General features: G+C 46.4%; 1 protein-coding gene across 1 annotated transcript in view; it reads left to right on the top strand.

Moving 5' to 3' along the window:
* Window positions 1–23,249, top strand: part of LOC120302707 (dymeclin-like) — a gene marked incomplete at its 5' end in the record, with an annotated part of 140,258 nt that extends 117,009 nt beyond the window's left edge. The window contains one exon of the mRNA XM_039331532.1: window positions 21,713–23,249. Within this exon, the coding sequence (XP_039187466.1) occupies window positions 21,713–21,862 (150 nt within the window). The remainder of the gene's footprint in view (window positions 1–21,712) is intronic.
* Between the last annotated feature and the right edge of the window lie 750 nt (window positions 23,250–23,999).

Raw genomic sequence — 23,999 nt, 5'->3', positions numbered from 1 at the left:
GCTGAAGCTGTTGGGGAAAAGCAGCAGCTAATCTGTTTCCGGAGAAGAGAGAAGCAGGGACGGGTTTTGTCCCGTTCTGCCTGCCCTCAACTGCGTCGCAGCCTTGAGTTACTCAGTTGCATCATCTGGGATTTCCGAAGGCTGCAGCATCCCAATCTTTCAGTTGATTAAAAAGGCAGATTCCGATTCTTCAGGGAACAGGTTTTGAGGACAATTTTATTAATTTTTAACGGAGGCCCTGACGAAAACTGGAGACCTTGGTCATGAACGTTAAAGTAGCAAAATGCCCTCCCTCTCGTGATCGATCCCTCCGAAGCCGTATTTGCCATGACCCTCACGGGTGCATCGTCTGAAAACAAATAATGGGGCCTTTTCTGTGTCCTAACCGTTGTACGCAGGCAGCCCTTCACCTGCCATAGTTCATTTAGTGACTGTTCAGAGTTACAGCACCACTGAAAAATATGACTTACGACCATTTTTCATAGTTTAAAACCTTTGCAGCATCCCCCTAGGACAGGGCTAGGCAACCTCAGCTCTTTTATGACTGGTGGACTTCAACTCCCAGAATTCCTGAGCCAGCCATGCTGAGGGGAAAGGGAGAGGTTTCCAAGCTGAGCCATTGCTGCCTCAGGAATTCTGGGAGTTGAAGTCCACGAGTCATGAGGGGGCCATGGTTCCTCCATGCTGGCTTAGGAATTCTGGGATTTGAAGTCCACCAGTCATAAAAGCGCCAAGTTTGAAGACCCCTGGTTTAAATATTTAAATATTTTTTCCTCATGGTTACATGATCAGAATTCAGGCCTTTGGGCAGGGGTAGGCAACCTTGGCTCTTTTATGACTCATGGACTTCAACTTCCAGAATTCCTGAGGCAGCCATGCTGAGGGGAAAGGGAGAGGTTTCCAAGCTGAGCCATGTTGGCTCAGGAATTCTGGGAGTTGAAGTCCACGAGTCATGAGGGGGCCATAGTTCCCTCATGCTGGCTCAGGAATTCTGGGAGTTGAAGTCCACGAGTCATAAAAGAGCCAAGGTTGCCTACGCCTGGTCTAGAAGAAGCTGGATGGACTCAGTTACAGTAGTCATGGGAGCATCGTTGGAAGATCTGATAGATAGATCAGAAGTGCTGAATGCTCCAACACTGGAAGTTTTTAAGAAGAGACTTGGACAGCCATTTGTCCGAAATGGTATAGGGTTTCCTGCCTGAGCAGGGGGTTGGACTAGATGACCTCCAAAGTCCCTTCCAACTTTACTATTATTATTGTTGTTGTTGTAAAAAGCAACTGATTCAAACATGGTTCTTGCAACAGGAGGAAGGAGTAGGATAGCTTTCCACTCCTTGTTTATCCATCTGGCAAGCTGGATAACCCTACCCTTGGTCACCACTTAGAACAGGAGGACTTAGCCCAGGGGTAGGCCACCTTGGCTCTTTTATGACTGGTGGACTTCAACTCCCAGAATTCCTCAGCCAGCCTGGCTCAGCTTGGAAACCTCTCCCTTTCCCCTCAGCATGGCTGGCTCAGGAATCCTGGGAGTTGAAGTCCACCAGCCATGAAGGGGGCCATAGCTCCCCCATGCTGGCTCAGGAATTCTGGGAGTTGAAGTCCACCAGTCATAAAAGAGCCGAGGTTGCCTACCGCTGACCTAGGACCATGGGATCGAAATTTGGATTCTTGGCAAGTGGCTCACATTTACGACGGTCGCAGAGGCCCTTTTTACGACCTTCTGTCAAGCAGAGACCAATGTGGGAAGCCAGATTCACTTGCTAACTTAGCAACTTATCAACTGCAGTGATTTAACAACTGTGGCTTTACTTGTCAGAGGGTCACCACAAGGGATCCCGTGACCCCAGGTCACTCACTGCAGCCGTCACAAACATGGCGTCCGAATTTGGATCACGTGACCGTGGGGATGCTGCAGCGGTCATCTGTGAAAAACGGTCCTAGGTCCCTTTTCTCAGTGCCGGTGCAACTCCAGACTGTCACTAAACAAATGGATGAAAGTCGAGGACAACCTGTATAAAAAGCACTGTGGACTCTGGGCCTCCCTGGACGGACTTAGGAATGCAGACGCCCAACAAAGAAACGAGTATCATGGAATAGAAAATAGAATAGGAATAGGAATAGGAATAGGAATAGGAATAGAATAGAATAGAATAGAATAGAATAGAATAGAATAGAATAGAATAGAATAGAATAGAATAGAATAGAATAGAATTAGACATAGACATAGACATAGACATAGACATAGACATAATAGAAATAGAAATAGAAAATATGGAATGGGATGGGATGGAATAGAATAGAATAGAATAGAATAGAATAGAATAGAATAGAATAGAATAGAATAGAATAGAATAGAATTAGACATAGACATAGACATAGAAATAATAGAAATAGAAAATATGGAATGGGATGGAATAGAATAGAATAGAATAGAATAGAATAGAATAGAATAGAATAAATATAGGAATATAGAATAGAATAGAGCAGAGCAGAGCAGAGAAGAGAATAGAATAGAATAGAATAGAATAGAATAGAATAGAATATGGAATAGAAATGGAATGAGATGGGATGGAATAGAATAGAAATAGAAATAATAGAAATAGAAAATATGGAATGGAATGAGATGGGATGGAATAGAATAGAATAGAATAGAATAGAATAGAAATGGAATGGAATGGGATGGGATGGAGCTGGAAGGGACCTTGGAGGTTTTCTAGTCCAGCCCTCCGCTAGACAATCATCTTGGACAGGTGACTGTCTAGTCTCTTCTTAAAAACCTCCAGCGATGGAACGCCCACGATTTCTGGGGACAACTTCTATTCCACTGGTTAATTGTCCTCACTGTCAGGAAGTTTCTCCTTAAATCCAGGTTGCTTCTCTCTTTGATCAGTTTCCAACCGTTGTTTCTCGTCCTTCCCTCTGGTGCTTTGGGGAATAACTTGCCCCCTTCCTCTTTTTTGTGGCAGCCTCTCAAATACTGAATGCTGCTATCATATCTCCCCTATTTCTTCTTCATGTATGTAAGGCCACAGTCATGAATAAAAACACAGTATATCCTTTTAATTTAAGCAAGACGTGGTGGTTGTTTTTGTTTAACCTATCACATCTGTTCAGTCACATAGAATATATAGCATTTTCTTGGAAGTCTGCATTTTTCGAGAGGGAGGGAGGGAGGGACGGCTTGTTCTGCGACCACCCTGGACGGAGGTTCAAAGCAGAGGCATCTGGGGATTGCCTGGACATTATAAACTCTGGGCACGGCTCCCGCTTCTCTTTGGAAATTGCAGGCCGCCTGCTGTCGCATCTCCAGATCTGATTTCCAAATAGGCCGCAAATGAAAGTTTAGCGGCCCAGTGTTTCTCAACCTTGACCATTTTAAGGCATGTGGACTTCAACTCCCAGAATTCCACATGCCTTAAAATTGTCAAGGTTGAGAAACACTGCTCCAGAACGTCAGTGGCATCGCTTGGGGCAGCCATGGATAGAGATATCCAACTGGACATCCTCAGCACACGGTTGATAGCTCCTTTTATTCCTTGGATGCCCTTACTCAGCGGCTTCTGTAGAGGTGAAACAGGAACGGGGATCGTTCAAAGCCAAGTGGGACCCCCAAATCAGGGACCCTGGGCTTGTTCTGCAATCTGCAATCTCTGGATTGCAACTTCTGCTCCCACCGTGAATGACCCTGTGACTTATTTAAGGAGCCAGGAGCCGTTGATGGGAGCTGGTTTCACTTCTTCATGTCTACTTTCAACCATTCTTGACTTGCAAGTTGTAGTCAAAGATAATAATAATAAAGTTGGAAGGGACCTTGGAGGTCATCCAGTCCAACCCCCTGCTCAGGCAGGAAACCCTACACCATTTTGGACAAATGGCTGTCCAGTCTCCTCTTAAAAACTTTCAGTGTTGGAGCATTCACCGCTTCTGGAGGCAGGTTGTTCCACTGGTTAATTGTTCTGACTGTCAGGAAGTTTCTCCTTAGTTCCAGGTTGCTTCTCTCCTTGATGAGTTTCTATCCGTTGTTCCTTGTCCTGCTTTGGAGAATAGCTTGACTCCCTCTTCTTTGGGGCAGCCCCTGAGATATTGGAAGACTGCTATCATGTCCCCCCTCGTCCTTCCCTTCATTAAACTAGACATACCCAATTCCAGCAACCGTTCTTCGTATGTTTTAACCTCCAGTCCCCTGATCATCTTTGTTGCTCTTCTCTGCACTCTTTCTAGAGTTTCAGCATCCTTTTTACATTGTGGTGACCAAAACTGGATGCCTATTCCAAGTGTGGCCTTACCAAGGCCTTGTAAAGTGGTATTAACACTTCACCTGATCTTCATTCTATCCCTCTGTTAATGCAGAGGGTGACAGCACTTGAGCTATTTCATCCTTCTGCACAGGTTACTGAGTTGTCCTCCCAATGTCTTAACGTCCCCAGTGACATAAAGCCTAGGAATATAAAATTGGGTGGATAAAGGCAGTTTTTCTTATCTTGTGGGTCATTGTAGGGGCTCCCCATCAAGACTTGTTAGCATCCCCTGGCTCTGGACTGTGATGCACAAAGACGCAACAAGGGCAAAGTAACACAACATGCCCGGCCCTGGCTCTGAGGCACGTTCTTCCTCCATTGCTATCAGGGTTTGTTTTTTGTTTTTTTTTGGTTTTGTTTTGCTCTGCTTGTTGTCTCTCTCAGAAAAATGAACTTTCAAAGACTCTGCTCTTGTCTCATTTCTCTAAGCAGAAATCCACATTGGATTTTTCTCCTGTTTTGACGTCTGCCCTTCCGAAGCCAGGCAGCCAGTCCCCCCCCCCCCTTTGCTCCTGGGACCTTCGGTTACTTAGAAGTGAACGGGGTCAGCCAGCCGTGTACATTTTCCAATACACAAAGATTGTGGAGCCAAAGGTCTGCTGCCTCTGTCGGGGCGTTAGTCAGCATGTCCTGAACTAAGACAGATAAGCGCCCACTTCCTAAGCTGGCCTGATCAGAAAGTTAACAGCTGGTGACACCGAGTCTGCCTCTTGTTTCTTAAGTAATTGTTATCATTCTGTAATATTTACAGGTCTGGCTTGCTCAGATTATGATGTCCAAAATCAAGAATGACTCCCTTTGCAAAGTTGTGCAATGGCTTGCCCCAGACATTTGCTTTGGGGGGGGGGGCATGGCCCTCCGGCCACTTGAAGGAAGAAGGAGAGGGAGGGGTCCATTTTGATCTCTCCGCAGGTCTTCCTGCAGCCAAAATGGACTTTCTTCTGCTGGGTGGGGGCTGGGGCTTTCGTGATTTGGCAGATCAAGGCAGAGGGGGCTCCCTTGTGTTCCCTGGGGGCTGAAACAGGCAGCAGGGGGTCTTTATGGGTGGGTGCCAGGCGTGAGAAATAATAATAAGAAGAAGAAGAAGAAGGAGGAGGAGGAGGAGGAGGAGGAGGAGGAGGAGGAGGAGGTTAGAAGGGACCTTGGAGGTCATCTAGTCCAACCCCCTGCTCAGGCAGGAAACCCTATACCATTTTGGACAAAGGGCTGTCCAGTCTCTTCTTAAAAACTTCCAGTGTTGGAGCATTCACAGCTTCTGGAGGTAGGTAGTTCCACTGGTTAATTGTTCTCATTGTCAGGAAGTTTCTCCTTAGTTCTAGCTTGCTTCTCTCCTTGATCAGTTTCCATCCGTTGCTTCTTGTCCTGCCTTCAGGTGCTTTGGAGAATAGCTTGACTCCCTCTTCTTTGGGGCAGCCCCTGAGATATTGGAAGGCTGCTATCATGTCCCCCCTCGTCCTTCTCTTCGTTAAACTAGACATCCCCAATTCCAGCAACCGTTCCTTGTATATTTTAGCCTCCAGTCCCCTAATCATGTTTGTTGGTCTTCTCTGTACTCTTTCTAGAGTCTCAACATCTTTTTTACATCGTGGTGACCAAAACTGGATGTCCTATTCCAAGTGTGGCCTTACCAAGGCCTTGTAAAGCGGTATTAACCCTTTGCATGATCTTGATTCTGTCCCTCTGTTGATGCAGCCCAGCATTGTGTTAGCTTTTTCGACAGCTGCAGCACACAGCTGGCTCCTATTTAAGGGATCTTCCACTAGGACTCCGAGGTCCCTCTCACAGTTGCTCCTTTCCCCCAGTCAGTCTCTTTGCTGTGATGCTCCTGGAGAATGGGGTCTGTAGCCCCTCCGTCAGGGAAACCTTCCCACTGACTCATGGGGGGGGGCGCTCCTTCCGCTCCTCTCCATATGAAAAGGGGCTTTTTAATGCATCCCCATAATAGAAGCTATTTTTAAACGAGAAAAGAGCTTTTCAGCTAGCAGAAGTGACTTTTGCTTCATCTCTGAAGTGTAAATGTGGTAGGAGGAGGGTCCCTGGCACCCTCAGATTAGTTCATGCCCACATCCCACCATCCACAGCTCTCCCCGTAGCTGGGGCCCATCCATCCTTCGGCCTTGAGGTGGGAATTGGGGGTCCAGGCGGTGGCATTAAAGGAGATTGGAAATGAGAGCAAGAGAGGAGGGGATTTAGGCAATCTCAGCTCCCTTCGGAAGCCGTGATTCAAAAGTGGCTTGTGTCGCACCATTCACAAGACCTGGGCGCATCACCCTCCCAGGAGGAGCGTTCTTGATTTCTGAAAATTGATCCGGGCTTAAAGGCCTGAGCAGTTTTTTCACAGACTCTGTAACTCAGCGTTGCGGTGAGATTCCAGCTACGGTTCATTTCTTGCACTTTTTTCCTGAACGTTAAGTCCCCACATTGGGGTAAGTTACAGAACAGTCTTAATTTCATTTTTCTCCCCGCAAAATGGAGTCTTTCCAAACCCCATGCAGGCTTCTGATGAGAACGGTCTGTCTTTTGGGCCTGTTTCCTGTATTCTTCCTAACCCAGAAGGAAGTTGGGCAGAAATAATGCAGAGAGGCCTGGGAACTGGGCAAATAAACAATGAAGTAAGCCAGCCTCTCTCCATCCTCATCCTGGAAGGGAATAACAGAGTGACAGAGTTGGAAGGGACCTTGGAGGTCATCTAGTCCAACCCCCTGCTCAAGCAGGCAATCCTATACCATTCCAGACAAATAGCTGTCCAGTCTCTTCTTAAAAACTTCCAGTGTTGGAGCATTCACCGCTTCTGGTGGCCAGATGTTCCACTGCTTAATTGTTCTAACTGTCAGGAAGTTTCTTCTTAGTTCCAGGTTGCTTCTCTCCTTGATGAGTTTCCATCCGTTGCTTCTTGTCCTGCCTTCAGGCGCTTTGGAGAATAGCTTGATTCCCTCTTCTTTGGGGCAGCCCCTGAGATACTGGAATGCTGCTATCCTGTCCCCCTCGTCCTTCTCTTCGTTAAACTGGACATACCCAATTCCAGCAACTGTTCCTTATGTGTTTTAGCCTCCAGTCCCCTGATCATCTTTGTTGCTCTTCTCTGCACCCTTTCTAGAGTCTCAACATCTGTTTTACAATATGGTGACCAAAACTGGATGCAGGATTCCAAGTGTGTTACGTTTGAGTGACAGATAAGTCTTCGTTTCGTTTTGCTCCCAGCAAAAGCCTCTTTCCAAACCCCACTCAGGCTTCTGATGAGAACGGTCTGTCCTTTCTTGGGATGAGGCTGGAGAGAGTCTTCCTTACCTGACGGTCTATTTGCCCAGTTCCCAGGCCTTTCTGCGTTATTTCTGCCCAACTTCCCACTGGATTCGAAAGAATACAGGAAACAGCCCCCAAACCTCCAGAATAGATACAGCCCGTTAGGTTAAATATGAAACAGCAGATGCAGCATTATATCAAAGGGATAATGAAGAGCTTAGGGGAACTATAGGTGCAGGATGATACCTCTGTGAAAAAAAACAAGAATCAAACCATAGTTTGACAGGTGTTGAGGCTTGCAGGGAGCCTTGGACAATATTATGTCCGCCTCCCATTGTCACACCTCAGAAGCGAGTACAGAATCCCTCGACTTACGCCGGCAATTAAATTTCATTTTTTGATGTGTGCCGTTGTGCCCACAATTAAAAAAAAATGACCATAAAGGTTATCTTATCTTATCAATTGGGGCCGGAATTTCCGCTGCTAAGCAAGACACTTGTTAAGTGATTTTTGCAACCTTTTTTTGTTGCAGTCATTAAGTGGATCACGTGGTCATTAAGCAAATCTGGCTTCCGCCCCTTGTCTTTTCCTGCCAGAAGGCAGCAAGCGGTGATCACGTGACCCAGGGACGCTGCAACCATCATAATAATACATGCCGGTTGCCAAGCAACCCAATCATTGGCCGTAAGCGTGAGGACCCCTTGTTTTCAACGCTTCAAAGGGTCACGACGGATGAACGGCTGTAAGCCGGGGACCACCCATAATTAGAAAATGGAAGAGGTGCAGAAAATGATTCGCACACCTAAGAGAGGAGTTTTATCACTTTGGGATCCTTTGAGCCGAGCAAAGATTAGTTGAAAAAACAAAACAAAATGATCAACGGAGATAAAAAGGGCTCGTGATTTTATGGGAAAAGCTCTTTCGCAGCATCTAAAAATTGGGTCAGAGCGGGGTTTGCAGTAGGGCAGTTTAGAGGGCAATAAAAGGAGAAACACATTTGAGCGGGAGAAGGTTATTATTGAGCATCAGACTAATCTCTGACATCAGAAGAGGAAGGAGGGTGCACAGATAAAACTATTATCGGTCAGGCCAGCAAAAAAAACTAATTACGCAGAAAAACATTCTCAAATTAATACCCTGCCCCGGAAGGGTATTTATATTCATTATAATTTATATTCAATATAAATTCATTATATCGCTGACTTTCTCAACATGTTTTATCTCACTTTCTTGACTAGTCCTTTCGGTTCTTTGCCCATTAGGGCCAATTCACACCCATACAAAGAAACGTCGTCAGCGGAATCGAAGCACAGAGCCGGGGTGCCCAACCTGGGCAACATTTAAGATCCATTCCCAGAATTCCCCAGTCAGCCATTCTGGGAGTTCAAGTCCACAGGTCTTCACGTGGCCAACGTTGGACAGCCCTGGTTGGCACAGGGCAAGTGGTCCCCAGGCTTTCCGGCTTTGTGGACCAGCCGGGGGGAGAGGGAGGGGGAAGAGGCAGGTTTTGTATGAGGGGCGGATGCGCAAGCGCGCTCGTCCATCACTTGCACAGCCCAGTCCTGAACGGCTCACGGCCCAGTCCAAGGCCCCGGCCCAGTACTTGGACACCCGTAGCCTAGAGCATCCTCCAAATTTTCAAGCAGGGTTTTCCACTGAGCAGCTGTTGAAAGTAAGACATCCTGCTGCTCTGAATAGAATAGAATAGAATAGAATAGAATAGAATAGAATAGAATAGAATAGAATAGAATAGAATAGAGCTGGAAGGGACCTTGGAGGTCTTCTAGTCCAACCCCCCACTCAAGCAGGAGAACCTATAGCATCTCAGACAAGTGATTGTCTAGTCCAGTGATGGTGAACCTTTTAGAGACCGAGTGCCCAAACTGCAACCCCAAACCCACTTATGCATTGTCGGATGCCGGGTGGGTGTGGCCCATTGGGTGGGCATGGTCCATTGGGTGGGCGTGGCCCATTGGCTGGGCGTGGTTGCAGTGGTAACGGCAGAACTGGGTGGGACTAAAAAGTTGAATCAATCAATTCCAACTTTGCAAGATCTTTTTTTCCCCATGAGAAGTTGAAATTGACTGATTGATTGAACCTTTTTTTTTTTTTGCACACGGCAGTGGAGGCCTAAAGCAAAAAGGTTTTATAAAACCCAGCTGAAGGTCTAGGACTGAGGCGACGGCGCGCATGCCCAAAGAGAGGGCTCTCAGTGCCGCCTCTGGCACCCGTGCCATGGGTTCGCCACCACTGGTCTAGTCTCTTCTTAAAGACCTCCAGGGTTGGAGCGCCCAATGTCAAATCTTTGGCGTGTACAGAACCTGCTTTTTAGGGATTAAAGCCTGGGATTTGGGGGTGGGGTGTGTCCAGTATAATTGTATCAGATATGTTTTCATTTATTTCTGTATTGCTCTTGAAGTGCAAAACCCCTTTTTAGATCCTGTTGAATTTTAGCCAGCATTTCTTTTCCTAAAAAAAAAAAAAAGATTACATCTTATAGAAATAGAAGAGAAAAAAAAGTTTATAACTGTTGGAATTCATCTGTGTCCCTAGCGATTGATGCATCCCACCCATGGCACTGTTTGTTTGCATAGTTACAATACAGACGTCTGCAGGGGATTCTAGGGATAAATGCCAGCCTTGCAAAGGAATTTTGAATCGGAAAATGCCCCGGTTTTGCTTTCAAAGTAGTTGATAATGGAGTTGGGGTCGTAGTGTTGGAGAAGGCCCTGGAGGGACTGCAAGGAGATCAAACCAGTCGATCCTAAAGGAAATCCATACTGACTGTCCTTCGGAAGGACGGATCCTGAAGCTGAAGCTCAAACGCTTTGGCCACCTAATGCAGGGCTTTTCAACCTTTTCATTGTACCACTTTTAGGATATGGCAACCTCCGAAGACCACCCGTCGCTTAGCAAGGGGTCAAAAACTTGATGACCAAAAAAAAAAAAAAGAAAGGAAAAAAGTGATGAAGTACAGGTAGTCCTCGACTTACAACAGTTCGCTTAGTGACTGTTTGAAGTTACAATGGCACTGAAAAAAGTGCCCCCCAAGCCACAGCCGAGCAAGACACCTGCCTGCCCACCCGGCCACGCTCTTCCTCCTGTCCGAGGTTTTCATTGTTGTGAGCATTTCTGTTGAGGATTGGCAGTAGGGGTGGGGTGGGGGGTGTTTGGTTTTCATTCTGCTGGGTGGTTGCAGCAGGTTTTGGTCCCTTCCCATGACCCTGGGACACTGTGACCGTCATAAATATGAATCGGTTGCCAAGCCTCTGAATGTAAATCACAAGACCCTGGAGAGGCTGCAACATTCCAGCTGATCGACGCTTCTTCTGGGCTCAGCAGAAGCACCAGGATCAGCGCTACTTTCCAGCTGATTGGTGCTTCTTCAGGGCTCAGCAGAAGCACCAGGATCAGCACCGAGCTCCAGCTGGAGCCTGGTGCTGATCCTGGCGCTTCCACTGAGCCCTGACAGTCCCGAAGAAGCGCCAATCAGCTGGAGCCTGGTGCTGATCCTGGCACTTCCGCTGAGCCCCGACAGCCCTGCAGCTCCAGCCATCTCTCGCTCAGGCTTGTGCGGTGCTGCCACCAATTCAGCTCATTCCCCTCCCCCGCTACCTCTTTTCTAGGATGGTCGCGTATCACCTGCCAGGTGCCAATGGACCACAAGTGGTACCCGTACCCCTGGTTGAAAAGCCCTGACCTAATGAGAAGGGAGGATTCCTTGGAAAAGACCCCGAGGTCGGGAAAGACGGAAGGCCAAAGGAGAAGTGGGCGGCAGAGGAGGAGATGGCCAGATAGGGCCGTCGAGGCAGTGAACATGAATTTGGGAAACTCCAGAAGACGAGGGAGGACAGGGGAGGGTCCACGGGGTCACCAAGAGTCAGGCACAGCTTAGCGACTGAACAGTAATGGGACCCAATTTGGTGCACCGGTTGAAGAAAATGACCCAGAAAGTGGGAGATGATGAGTTCTGGTCCTGCCTTAGGCACAAAGCCAGCTGGGTGATTTTAGGACGCTCCCGCGAAGAAGAGTTCAAGGGCAAAGCGCTTGCCAAAATCTTGCCCCAAAACCTGCAGAGGCTTGTCCAGGCCGTCACCAGGGGTCAAGACCGACTCAAAGACCCAATAATGTCATTTCTAAAGCAAATTTATTTATTTTATTTATTTATGAGACTTCTATACCGCTTTAAGTGCAAGCACTCTCTAAGCGGTGTACACCAGTAAGCAATGTATATATATATATTTACATTGCCCCCAACAATCTGGGTCCTCATTTTACCTACCTCAGAAGGATGGAAGGCTGAGTCAACCTTGAGCCGGTGAGGTTTGAACCGCTGACCTGCTGAACACAGTCAGCTAAAGTGGCCTGCAGTACTGCACTCTAACTGCTGCGCCACCTCGGCTCAGTTGGCATTGTTTATCTTACAGAATCTTTATTCAAGTAGCTTAGCATGGGCATGTACATAGGCAAAGCCAAAATCTGAATTCCCCTCCCCTGAGCACATAATATCAAAGCACAATTCCCTCCTCCAATTAACTGTCATAAATCACATTCTCTCATTAGTTTGAAATGCAGGCTTTCCCTCCAGTTCTCCAACCCACCGTTTCTTATCATCTCTTATTTCAATAACCTTGGTTCTCACACTGGTCACAGTATTGTTATATCTGACTAAACTCCCATGCACATTCCTCCTCCTCCCCCCCCCCCAGTATCATCTAATTCTAACTCTAATTCTAAGAGTAAAACATAAGAAGGAAAATGGCTGCGTCTCCATCTGTTGTCAAAGCAAGAACATCCGATGGTAGCAGCGTTGACACGCTGGAAGAAAGCAAACAGCGATCTAGGCGGTAACACCTCAAATCTGACAGTGTGCTGTTGTAAGAGTTTATGTCATTTACAGGTGGTCCTCCACTTACGACCACCGCTGATCCCGAAATTTCTGTTGCTGAGTGAGGCGCTTTTGAAGTGCATTTGGCCCCATTTTACGAGCTTTCTTGCCCCGATTGTTCGGAGAATCCCTGCAGTGAACTTAGTAACATGGCTGTTAAATGATTTGACTTTGATTGTCAGAAGGTCACAAGAGTGGGTCATGTGACCCCGGGACATCGACCGTCACAAATGTGAGTCAGTTGCCAAGCATCTGAATTCTGATCACGTCATTCTGGGGGATGCTGCAAGTATGAAAAACGATCATAAGTCTCTTTTTTCAGTGCCGTTGGAACTTCAGTCACTAAATGAACTCTTGTAAGCAGACATCTACCTGCATTTGAGGCACTTCTTGAATAAGAGGGCGAATCCACAGAGCATCGACTCTTTTATTCTTCTCTGGTACCCAGGATGCTTCCCCCCCCCCCCGGAGATCCTCTGGAGCTTCAGAGCAAACCTTGCACGGATTGGGCAGGAGTATCCTAAGGATCCTTTATCGGAGTCCAGGCCCAGATCTTCGTTCACCGTGCAAAATATTTGCATTTCGGCGAGGAAACGGGGAGTTGAAAAAGAGGATGCTTTTGCTGAGAAAGCTTAAGCAACTCTTCCCCACCAATCCCTCACAAGGCAGAATTTCTTGTCGGTTTCACATCAGGACTGCATACTGCCGCACAGTTCCCAGAGACCAGTGAGGTCCCATAGATTGGGCCTCCTTCAGGTCCCGTCGGCCAGACAGTGTCGGCTGGCGGGCCCTCGGGGAAGGGCCTTTTCTGTGGTGGCTCCGACCTGGTGGAATCAACTTCCCCCCCGAGGTTCGAACAACTCCCACCCTGCCGGCCTTTAAGAAAGCCATTAAAACTCTCCTGTTCCGGCAGGCCTGGGGTTGATGTCCCCGGGGGGGGCCGGGACATGATTGGACTTGCGGTATGATTGAATTATTTTATTGTTTTATTCTCGATGATTGTTTTAATTTTGTACACCGCCCTGAATCCTTTGGGATTGGGCGGCATATAAATATAAATAAATAAATAAATAAATAAATAAACAAACAAATAAATAAAAAGTTGCCCCTGCAGTTCCCTAATAGATCCCGCAGCTTCCTTTCTGCAGTAGGACGAGGCGATCGGAGGAGGGCCTGCGTTTTTTATAACGGGAAAATGCAGCTCTTCCAATTAGCCTTGTTTTTCATTTTTAGCTCCCCAAACTAAGAGACATCCGAAGGGGTTTTACTTATCTCCCAGAAAAGTGTGTGCTTAGTGGGGTCACAAATGTTTAAACAAGATTGGGCACCAAAACCTACATTTGTGCCTTTTTTGTCAGTAGTGTACAACTTATTTGTCTTCTCGTTTTCGTCAACTGTTTCTCAATATCTTGAGGCAGGGCGCTCTTGAACATTTTGGCTCACGTAGCATAACCATTCCTTGTTGGCACAAACCCATCACCAAATTGTTTTAATTTCCTTTCAGCAATGACAAAGCATCCATTTACTCTGTTCCATAAATGCACAAATTCTTCTTTTCCTATTTTTGTTGTTGTTTTGTTATTTTTTTCCTCTGTTGTCTACTTTCATCCTTCTGGTTAGGGATTTCCATTCAGAGCATCACAGAATACTGTGCCTTATAAAGCAAGTGGCCGTTCTCTTGCTGATGGAAATGGATCTAGTAAATGGATTTATTTCTCTGTTTTATGCAGGTCTTTCTTTGAGGTTAATTAAATGAATTTTCTATTTATTTGTTTGCCTGCATCTCATATGACTGTATACAGCTACCAATATATGAAACTAAACCATACAAAAATTACAGTAAAATAATTCATATTAAATATGACATAATAATAATAATAATAATGCACAAGACCAAGCCTTAAGGACAAATGCATATAAAGTCAAAATTGAGAAGACAGCAACAGAAGTAAGTGCCGCCTATGCAAAGAAGCTGAAGAAACAGTGGACCACCTGGTAAGCTGTTGCAAGAAGATTGCACAGACTGACTACAAGCAGCGGCATGACAAAGTAGCAACAATGGTGCATTGGAAGATCTGCAAAAAATATCATTTGCCTGTAAGCAAAAACTGGTGGGATCATAAAATAGAGAAAGTCATAGAAAATGATAAAATTAAACTGCTCTGGGACTTCAGAATTCAAACAGACAAGCACCTGCAACATAACACCCCAGACTTAACAATTGTCGATAAGAAAGACAAAAAAGTCTGGATAGTGGACGTGGCAGTGCCTGGAGACAGCAGAATAGACGAGAAAGAACTGGAGAAGATAACAAAATACAAAGACCTACAAATAGAAATAGAAAGACTGTGGCAAAAGCAAGCAAGGGTAGTACCAATAGTCATAGGCTCCTTGGGTGCAATCCCAAAACAACTGGAGCACCACTTGAACACCATTGGCATTGACAAATTCGCTATTAGTCAATTGCAAAAGGCGGCCTTACTAGGAACTGCTTCAATCCTGCGACGATATCTGTAATACCATCAAACATCCACATCTGCCTATCCCAGGTCCTTGGGAAGGACTCGATAGGTAGACAAAATGCCAAATCCAGTCTGAACATCTGGCTGACTGTGTGATGATCCATCATCATCATCATCATCATCATCATCATCATGGCTATCAAACATCAAAAACATCTACCAGACTACCCCATCTCCTTTACATGGATGATCTGAAGCTGTATGGAAAAACATCACCTGAAATAGAATCGCTGCTCAACACTGTCCGTATATATAGCCAAGATATTGTAATGGAGTTTGGCTTGGACAAATGTGCCACACTTACTATCAAACAAGGAAAAGTAGTGAAAACTGAAGGAATCAAGATGCCCCACGAAAATAACATTAAGAGTCTGGATGAGGAAGATTACTACAAATACTTGGGTATCCTTTAAGCTGACAACATCAAGCAGTCAGCCAGTCTGAACATCTGGCTGACTGTGCAATGATCAATGATAATAAAGTTGGAAAGGACCTTGGAGTCATCTAGTCCAACCCCCTGCTCAAGCAGGAAATCTTATACCATTTCAGACAAATGGCTGTCCAGTCTCTTCTTAAAAACTTCCAGTGTTGGAGCATTCACAACTTCTGGAGGCAGTTGTTCCACTGGTTAATTGTTCTCACTGTCAGGAAGTTTCTCCTTAGTTCCAGGTTGCTTCTCTCCTTGATGACTTTCCATCTGTTGCTTCTTGTCCGGCCTTCTGGTGCTTTGGATAAGAGCTTGACTCCCTCTTCTTTGGGGCAGCCCCTGAGATACTGGAAGACTGCTATCCTGTCCCCCCTCGTCCTTCTCTTTATTAAACTGGACATCCCCAATTCCAGCAGCCGTTCCTTATATGTTTTAACCTCCAGTCCCCTGATCATCTTTGTTGCTCTTCTCTGCACTCTTTCTAGAGTCTCAACATCTTTTTTCCATCGTGGTGACCAAAACTGGATGCCGTATACCAAGGGTGGCCTTACCAAGGCCTTGTAAAGCGGTATTAACACTTCCCATGACCTTGATTCTATCCCTCTGTTAATGCAGCCCAGCACTATGTTGGCTTTTTGGGCACCTGCAGCACACGGCTGGCTCCTATTTAAATGATTGCCCACCATATTTAAGTGATTGTTTATTTAATTTATTTGCTGCTTGTCTCACCATGGGGCTCCTGTGGGCAACAATAAAAGGGAAGAAACGAAAAGACTGTGAACAGAAGTAAGATCATAGAACAATAAAGCAAACAGTGAGAAGGAACAAGAAATACTATGTGATTGCCAACAAAAGAAAGAAAGAATTAGGGGGGGGGGGAGAAGAGATTTTGCCATGCATCAACTGCGTTGTGGATGCTCTCACTGGATGAAATAAGTTAAGAGGCAAGAACAAAATTCTTGTGCCAAAAAAAAGGAAATAAAGCGAGTTGGAGTCCCACAAACCCTCTCCCACATCATGGAGGGAAGAGATGGTTGTTACGCTTAGGAAGCCGATAGCATCTTGACATACAGGAAGAGAAGAGATAAACGGAAGGAACAAATGTTCCTTCAAAGAAATATGCCACAATGATTTTGCGCAGCTTTCCTCAACTTATAAAATTTGCAGCAAAAGTCTGCAGACAGCCCAAAAACCCTGGGCCCTTCTCCCATGGCAGCGCTGCCATTTCTTAAAGCAAAGGAGCCAGTTTTTATTGGAGGCTGGGCTTCCCAAGGTGGCCTGCGCTGACCACGTCCTGGGGGGCATTAATTATAAGCTGCTTAAAAGGAGACTTACGGGGTATGTGTGTGTTTGTGTGTGTGTTTGAATATGTCTGTATGAGAGAGGGACAACTAACCCCGCGCCTGGTTCTTTAAATTCATTTAGCATTCGGATCATAATGAGCCGCCTAGCCCAGGGGTAGGCCGCCTTGGCTCTTTTATGACTCGTGGACTTCAACTCCCAGAATTCCTGAGCCAGCATGGCTGGCTCAGGAATTCTGGGAGTTGAAGTCCACGAGGGCTGGCTCAGGAATTCTGGGAGTTGAAGTCCACGAGGGCTGGCTCAGGAATTCTGGGAGCTGAAGTCCACGAGGGCTGGCTCAGGAATTCTGGGAGTTGAAGTCCACGAGGGCTGGCTCAGGAATTCTGGGAGCTGAAGTCCACGAGGGCTGGCTCAGGAATTCTGGGAGTTGAAGTCCACAAGGGCTGGCTCAGGAATTCTGGGAGTTGAAGTCCACAAGTCATAAAAGAGCCAAGGCGGCCTACCCCTGGCCTAGCCTGTCTGCAGATGAACGCTCCTACTTCGCCTTGTAAATTTCCACTTGCTCTAATTCGTTTCTCTTCGCTGTGAGTTTTTCCATGGCTGCTGTCTCGTCTTTTAAGTCCAAAAAAAGGCATAAAGATATTATCAGGCAGGCAGGGCTGCATACCAGGCAGACACTTCAACCGAAACATCTCCCTGGGTTTGTGGAGGCGACTCTCTGTCGAAGACCATGGGGGGGGGAGGAAAGGTACGCAAAAGGCTGCTTGAGGATACTGTAGTGGGAGAGGACAGCACTTAAAAGTTCAAGGGACACCCAGGTAATTTAATAATGCATAGAATTACATGGTTGGGAGGGATCTTGGGGTCATCTAGTCCAACCCTCTGCTCAGACAGGAAACCCCACACCATTTCAGACAAATGGCTGTCCTGTCTCTCCTTAAAAACCTCCAGTGTTGGAGCATTCACCGCTTCTGGAGGCAAGGAGTTCCACTAGTTAATTGTTCTCACTGTCAGGAAGTTTCTCCTTAGTTCCAGGTTGCTTCTCCTTGATGAGTTTCCACCCGTTGCTTCTTGTCCTGCCTTCAGGCGCTTTGGAGAATAGCTTGACTTCTCTTCTTTGGGGCAGCCCCTGAGATATTGGAATACTGCTATTATGTCCCCCCTTGTCCTTCTCTTCGTTAAGTGACTGTCCAGTCTCTCCTTAAAAACCTCCAGTGATGGAGCACCCACGATTTCTGGTGGCAAGTTGTTCCACTGGTAGATTGTTCTCACCAATAGGAAATTTCTCCTTAGTTCCTGGTTGCTTCTCTCCTTGATGAGTTTCCATCTGTTGCTTCTTGTCCTGCCTTCAGGCGCTTTGGAGAATAGCTTGACTCCCTCTTCTTTGGGGCAGCCCCTGAGATACTGGAATACTGGAATACAGGTTCTCCTGCTTGAGCAAGGGGCTGGACTAGAAGACCTCCAGGGTTCCTTCCAGCTCCTATTCCATTCTCTGGAAAAGGCTCTAATGCAAGGAAAGCTGGAAGGAAAGGGGAAGAGTGTGGCAATGAATACAGGTAGTCCTCAACGTACGACCACGACTGAGCAAATTTCTGTTACTAAGTGAGACATTTGTGAAGTGAGTTTCGTCCCGTTTTACGATTTTCTTGCCACCGCTATTAAATGAATCGCTGCAGTTTTTAAGTTAGTAGCACGGTCGTTGAGTGAGACTGGCTTCCCCCATCGACTTCGCTTGTCAGAAGGGCACCAAAGGGGATCCCCTGAACCCGTCATAAATACGAGTCACTTGTCTGAATTTTGATCACGTAGCCCTGGGGGGGGGGGTGCTGCAAGGGCCCTAAGGGTGAAAACCTTGCATAAGTCGCTTTTTTCAGTGCCCTTGTAACGTTGAACCGCCACTAAATGATCTGTTGTAAATCGAGGACTAACTGTCGCAGCACTTCGTCCTGCTCGTTCGGTTTAATATTAGTTTTGATTTTCTCTTCATAGGAGGCCTCAATTTCACATTTTTGGAATGTGACTTTAGTGCCCGCGAGGCTCCTTTGTAGAAAGATAAAACGGCACTGTCCCAATGAAAGTGGTCTTTCGTGGGGGCTATAATCTAACTTTTAACACAGGGGTCTTCAGACTTGGCCCTCATATGAGTTATGGATTTCAACTCCCAGAATTCCTCAGTCGGCCATTTTGATGAAACTGCGGGCTTGGATCCAGACCAGGGGTCTTCCAACTTGGCCCTTTGATGACTGGTGGACTTCAACTCCCAGAATTCCTCAGTCGGCCATTTTGATGAAACTGCAGGCTTGGATCCAGACCAGGGATCTTCCAACTTGGCCCTTTGATGACAGGTGGACTTCAACTCCCAGAATTCCTCAGTCGGCCATTTTGATGAAACTGCAGGCTTGGATCCAGACCATGGGTCTTCAAACTTGGCCCTTTGATGACTGGTGGACTTCAACTCCCAGAATTCCTCAGCCAGGCACACATGCCTGGCTGAGGAATTCTGGGAGTTGAAGTCCACCAGTCATCAAAGGGCCAAGTTTGAGGACCCCTGCTTTAACATATCCCAGGGTCATTTTAACTCAGAGGCCCCCAACCTTTGGGGCACCAGGGACCACCGGTTCCTTGGGAGAGGTTTTTGCACGGACCAGAGATTGTGTGGTTTTGTGTGCTGTCTGCATCCCACGGATGGGGTTCTTCTTGTTTGTGCGGACCGGTTGCTGGCATGCCACGGCCCGGTGCAGATCCACAGCCCATGGGTTGGGGACCCCTGCTCTAAGCCTCACCACATCAGCCTTCCCCAACCCAGTACCCCAGATGCAAAACCTGGCTGAAATTATTTCCAACCTGTTTGGAAAGTGTCAGATTACCGGCATCTGGATTAAACCTTTGTAAGCAAAGCCATGTATGGGGTTTTTTTTCGTTTTTTGCTAATTTTGAGATTTTATCTTCTTGTTTTCATACTTTTTTTTTTTTTAAAGTGCACTAAAGCAGGAAAAAAATGTCTGTCTCTTGGTTGCGTCTCTTTGCTAGAACTCCCCGTGGTTGTGCATCCGATCACAATCTCGACATCTCAGAGAGTCTGGTAAACTTTGCACTCGTCTGGCTCCCCGCTCTGGTCCCAACCACCAGCTCAGACATCTGAGACAGTGGGGGGAATCTCTGCGGTTGATTAAAGAAGTAATAACATCACAAAAGTCTGGGACTTGAGACTGGCCTACTTTGGCTGGACCCAAAGTCCTTGTGACTCACACACACACCCCACAACGGCTCCGCAGAAGAGTTTCAGTTCAGAAAGAACAGGCCACATGGATTCTTTCTTTGTTTTCATAAAAAGACAGCTGCTTGTGCCAGTTTTTCTCTGCAAGAAAATCTCCTAATGATGAGCGTGAATCTTGTACAGGTAGTCCTCAATTTACGACCACTTGTTTAATGGCTGTTCAAGGTCACAATGGTGCTGAAAAAAGTGATTGATGACCGTCTTTCACACTTGAGACTGTTGGAGCCTTCCCACGGTCACCGGATCAAAATTCAGACAAATTAGAACAACTGACCAGTGGAACGACCTGCCACCAGAAGCTGTGAATGCTCCAACACTGGGAGTTTTTAAGAAGAGACTGGACAGCCATTTGTCTGAAACGGTCTAGGGCAGGGGTCTTCCAACTTGGCCCTTTGAGGACTTGTGGACTTCAACTCCCAGAATTCCTCAGCCAGGCACGCGTGCCTGGCTGAGGAATTCTGGGAGTTGAAGTCCACAAGTCCTCAAAGGGCCAAGTTGGAAGACCCCTGGTCTGGATCCAAGTCCGCAGTTTCATCAAAATGACTGACTGAGGAATTCTGGGAGTTGAAGTCCACAAGTCCTCAAAGGGCCAAGTTGGAAGACCCCTGGTCTGGATCCAAGTCCGCAGTTTCATCAAAATGACTGACTGAGGACTTCTGGGAGTTGAAGTCCACAAGTCCTCAAAGGGCCAAGTTGGAAGACCCCTGGTGTAGGCCTTACTTTCGGGGAAACATGGTAGGAGGGCAAAAGGGTCCTTGAGTGCCGCCTTCCGCCCCAGACACAAATCCTGTGCGGGTGCTTGGCACAAATCTGTTACACAGCAGTCCGTCAGTCCCTTCTTCCCTCAGCTATTTGACCAGGGTGATACAGGTAGTTCTCATCTTATGACTACAGTTGAGCCCAAAATTTCTGTGGCTAAGCGAGACAGTCGTTAAGTGAGTTTTGCCCTACTTCACGACCTTCCTTGCCTCCATTGTGACGTGAACCACTGCAGTTGGCAAGTTAGCAACACAATTTTTAAGTGACTCAGGCTTCCCCGTTGACTTTGCCCGTGAGAAGGTCGCTAAAAGGGATCTCACGTGACCCCAGGACGCTGCAACTGTCATATATATGAACCAGTTGCCAAGCCTCCGAATTTTGATCACATGACCCTGGGGGGGGGGAATGCCGAAACGGTCGTAAGTGTGAATACGGGGTGAGGAGTCACATTTTTTCACTGCCATCGTAACTTCAAACAGTCACTAAACAAGCTTTTGTAAGTCGAGAACTGTCTGTCTAAGCAGGGGGTTGGTCCTGAAGACCTCCGAGCCCCTCCCAGTTGTGATCCTGTGCGTTGTGTGACTTGCGTCCTCAAAGGGGAGTCCATGCAGGCTTGTGTTCCTGTCCCCAAATGTGGCTTCCTGGAAGAAGAAGAAGCCCTTGGGCGCCTCCACTCCTTTCCCTTGTAATAATGATGATGATCATGATCATGATGATGTTGTTGATGATGGAAGGGATCTTGGAGGTCATCTAGTCCAACCCCCTGCTCAGGCAGGAAACCCTACACCATTTCAGACAAAGGGCTGTCCAGTCTCTTCTTAAAAACTTCCAGTGTTGGAACGTTCACAACTTCTGGAGGCCGGTGGTTCCACTGGTTAATTGTCCTCACTTTCAGGAAGTTTCTCCTTAGTTCCAGGTTGCTTCTCTCCTTGACGAGTTTCCACCCGTTGCTTCTGCTTGCCCTGCCTTCTTGACGCTCTTCTTTCTCCCTTGCAGAAATTCCCAGAGCTGAAGTTCAAATACGTGGAGGAGGAGCAGCCCGAAGAGTTTTTCATCCCCTACGTTTGGTCTCTGGTCTACAACTCCGCGGTGGCCCTTTATTGGAACCCGCAAGATATCCGGCTTTTCACCAGGGATTCGGGTTGAGACCCCACAGGAAAGGCAAAGCCGCCTCGCAACCCCTGTCCTCAGACGAGTGCTTTCCAGCTGAGGCTTCCCATGAAGGACGCTTGTTCCCCTTGTACAGCCCCTCTTATTATTTCCCTGGGAGCATGTCAGAAGCCAGAAAAAACACACGGACTCCAATAAGATTGTATGCTAATTTTTAAACCTATCTATTTGTAAAGCCAAGAGATGGGGGGGGGGGTTCCCATCCACACTGGCACTTGGGTTGGAAGAACTGGACGTGAGGTGAGATATTAACAGCAGTCAGCTTTTTTGGGGGGGGGGGAACACAAAATAATGCAAAGTGGGAGAATGTGAGAAAATATATTTTGTTTTTGGGAAGTCAGTGTTTGCAAGCTGGTTTTCTTCTCTCAGCGTATCTGCAAAAGCCTTTGAGGTTTTGCTGTGGCTTCCAGCTTGATCTTTGCAGACTTAGTACCTTTTCACGCTGGGTGTAACGGAAATGTTTAAATTAACCCTGTGGCATTGATTTTTTTATTATCATTATTTAAATGCTTCATTTTGAAAGGCACTGAAATGACCATTTCTTGCTCTGCAAATCTAGAAAAGTCCAAAAAAAATTTAAGAGCAGCTCACAGTTCATGGTTTCAGAAGTGCTATTGCACGAGTGTAGATTTCTCCAAAATTTCACTGATGCTTCACCCCCAGAACACACCCCGAAACACACACTTCTGAGGCTTCTTTCAGATAAATTGTTTTTGACAGAAATTGGCAGGCACGCACATTTCAAAATCAATGGTCCATGTTATGTACCTTAAAGAGAATGGACAACATGCTACAGGAGAGGAAAATGGGCAAAGCACTTAGTACAGCATTCACACACAATATGAGCTTGTGATTGTTATTTTCCCAAAAAAAACACACAGCTCTAGGCCAGGCTGCCAGGTTAAGGAGCAAAAAAGATCTACAATTGTCTTGCCCACTATACTCTTTTACAGAAAAAAAAAATACGACATACAAAATACAGATGACAATGGGAGATTGGCAACGTGTGGCGAAGAGGAGCCCCCCCCCTTTAAATATCTTTTCACAAATTATTTTGCTTGGTTTTTAACTTCCTGACCAATGTTAGAACAGCATGGTTCCTCCCCCCCCCCATCTATTCTGTAAAAATGATGCTTAAAATACAAACATATTTACTTCCTTCTGCAGCTGTAGAGAAAACTGCGTAGCGACTTGAGTTCATTTATTTTTGCACAGATTTGGGGTGTCGGAATCTAAGCACCGATTTTTTTAAAAATTGGAAGACGGCCTGATAACAGGAGAAATATTTCACACGGTGTTTGGTCTCTTGGCGAGCTGAATGTCCTGCAACCCTCTCCTTCAAATAAAAGGCTGTTGACTGCAAGCTGTGGCAAATTCAGTGTTTGAAAGGGGCAGTTGGAAACGACAAATTAGAACCGTTGAATATTTTACCTGTCCAAATGGAGGCTGGAAAGGGCTAAATTAATAATAGTAGTAGTAGTAAAGTTGGAAGGGACCTTGGAGGTCATCTAGTCCAACCCCCTGCTCAGGCAGGAAACCCTACACCATTTCGGACAAATGGCTGTCCAGTCTCTTCTTAAAAGCTTCCAGTGTTGGAGCATTTACTGCTTCTGGAGGCAGGTTGTTCTACTGGATAATTGTTCTCACTGTCAGGAAGTTTCTCCTTAGTTCTAGCTTGCTTCTCTCTTTGGTTAGTTTCCATCCGTTGCTTCTTGTCCTGCCTCCAGGCGCTTTGGAAAATAGCTTGGCTCCCTCTTCTTTATGGCAGCCCCTGAGATATTGGAAGACTGCTATCCTGTCCCCCCTCGTCCTTCTCTTCATTAAACTAGACCAGGGGTAGGCAACCAAAAACACTCAAAGAGCCACTTGGACCGGTTTCCCACCAAAAACAAAACACCGGGAGCCGCAAAATCCTTTTGATATCTAAAATGAAGATAACACTGCATATATCCTTTTTTACCTTTATTATAGGTGTGTGTGTGTGTGTGTGTTTGTGTGTGTGTGTGTGTGTGTGTGTATATATATATATATGTATATGTATATATACACATTAAAAATAAAAGTAAAAATATGATTCTTGGGAATATCCATACTATTAAAACAATGATCACCA

The sequence above is a fragment of the Crotalus tigris genome, unplaced genomic scaffold (assembly GCF_016545835.1).
Source record: "Crotalus tigris isolate CLP2741 ecotype Arizona unplaced genomic scaffold, ASM1654583v1 scf7180000024437.13266115, whole genome shotgun sequence".
Classification (NCBI taxonomy): Eukaryota; Metazoa; Chordata; class Lepidosauria; order Squamata; family Viperidae; genus Crotalus; species Crotalus tigris.
The sequence above is the reverse complement of the archived record's forward strand: the minus strand, read 5'-3'. Positions and strand labels throughout refer to the sequence as shown.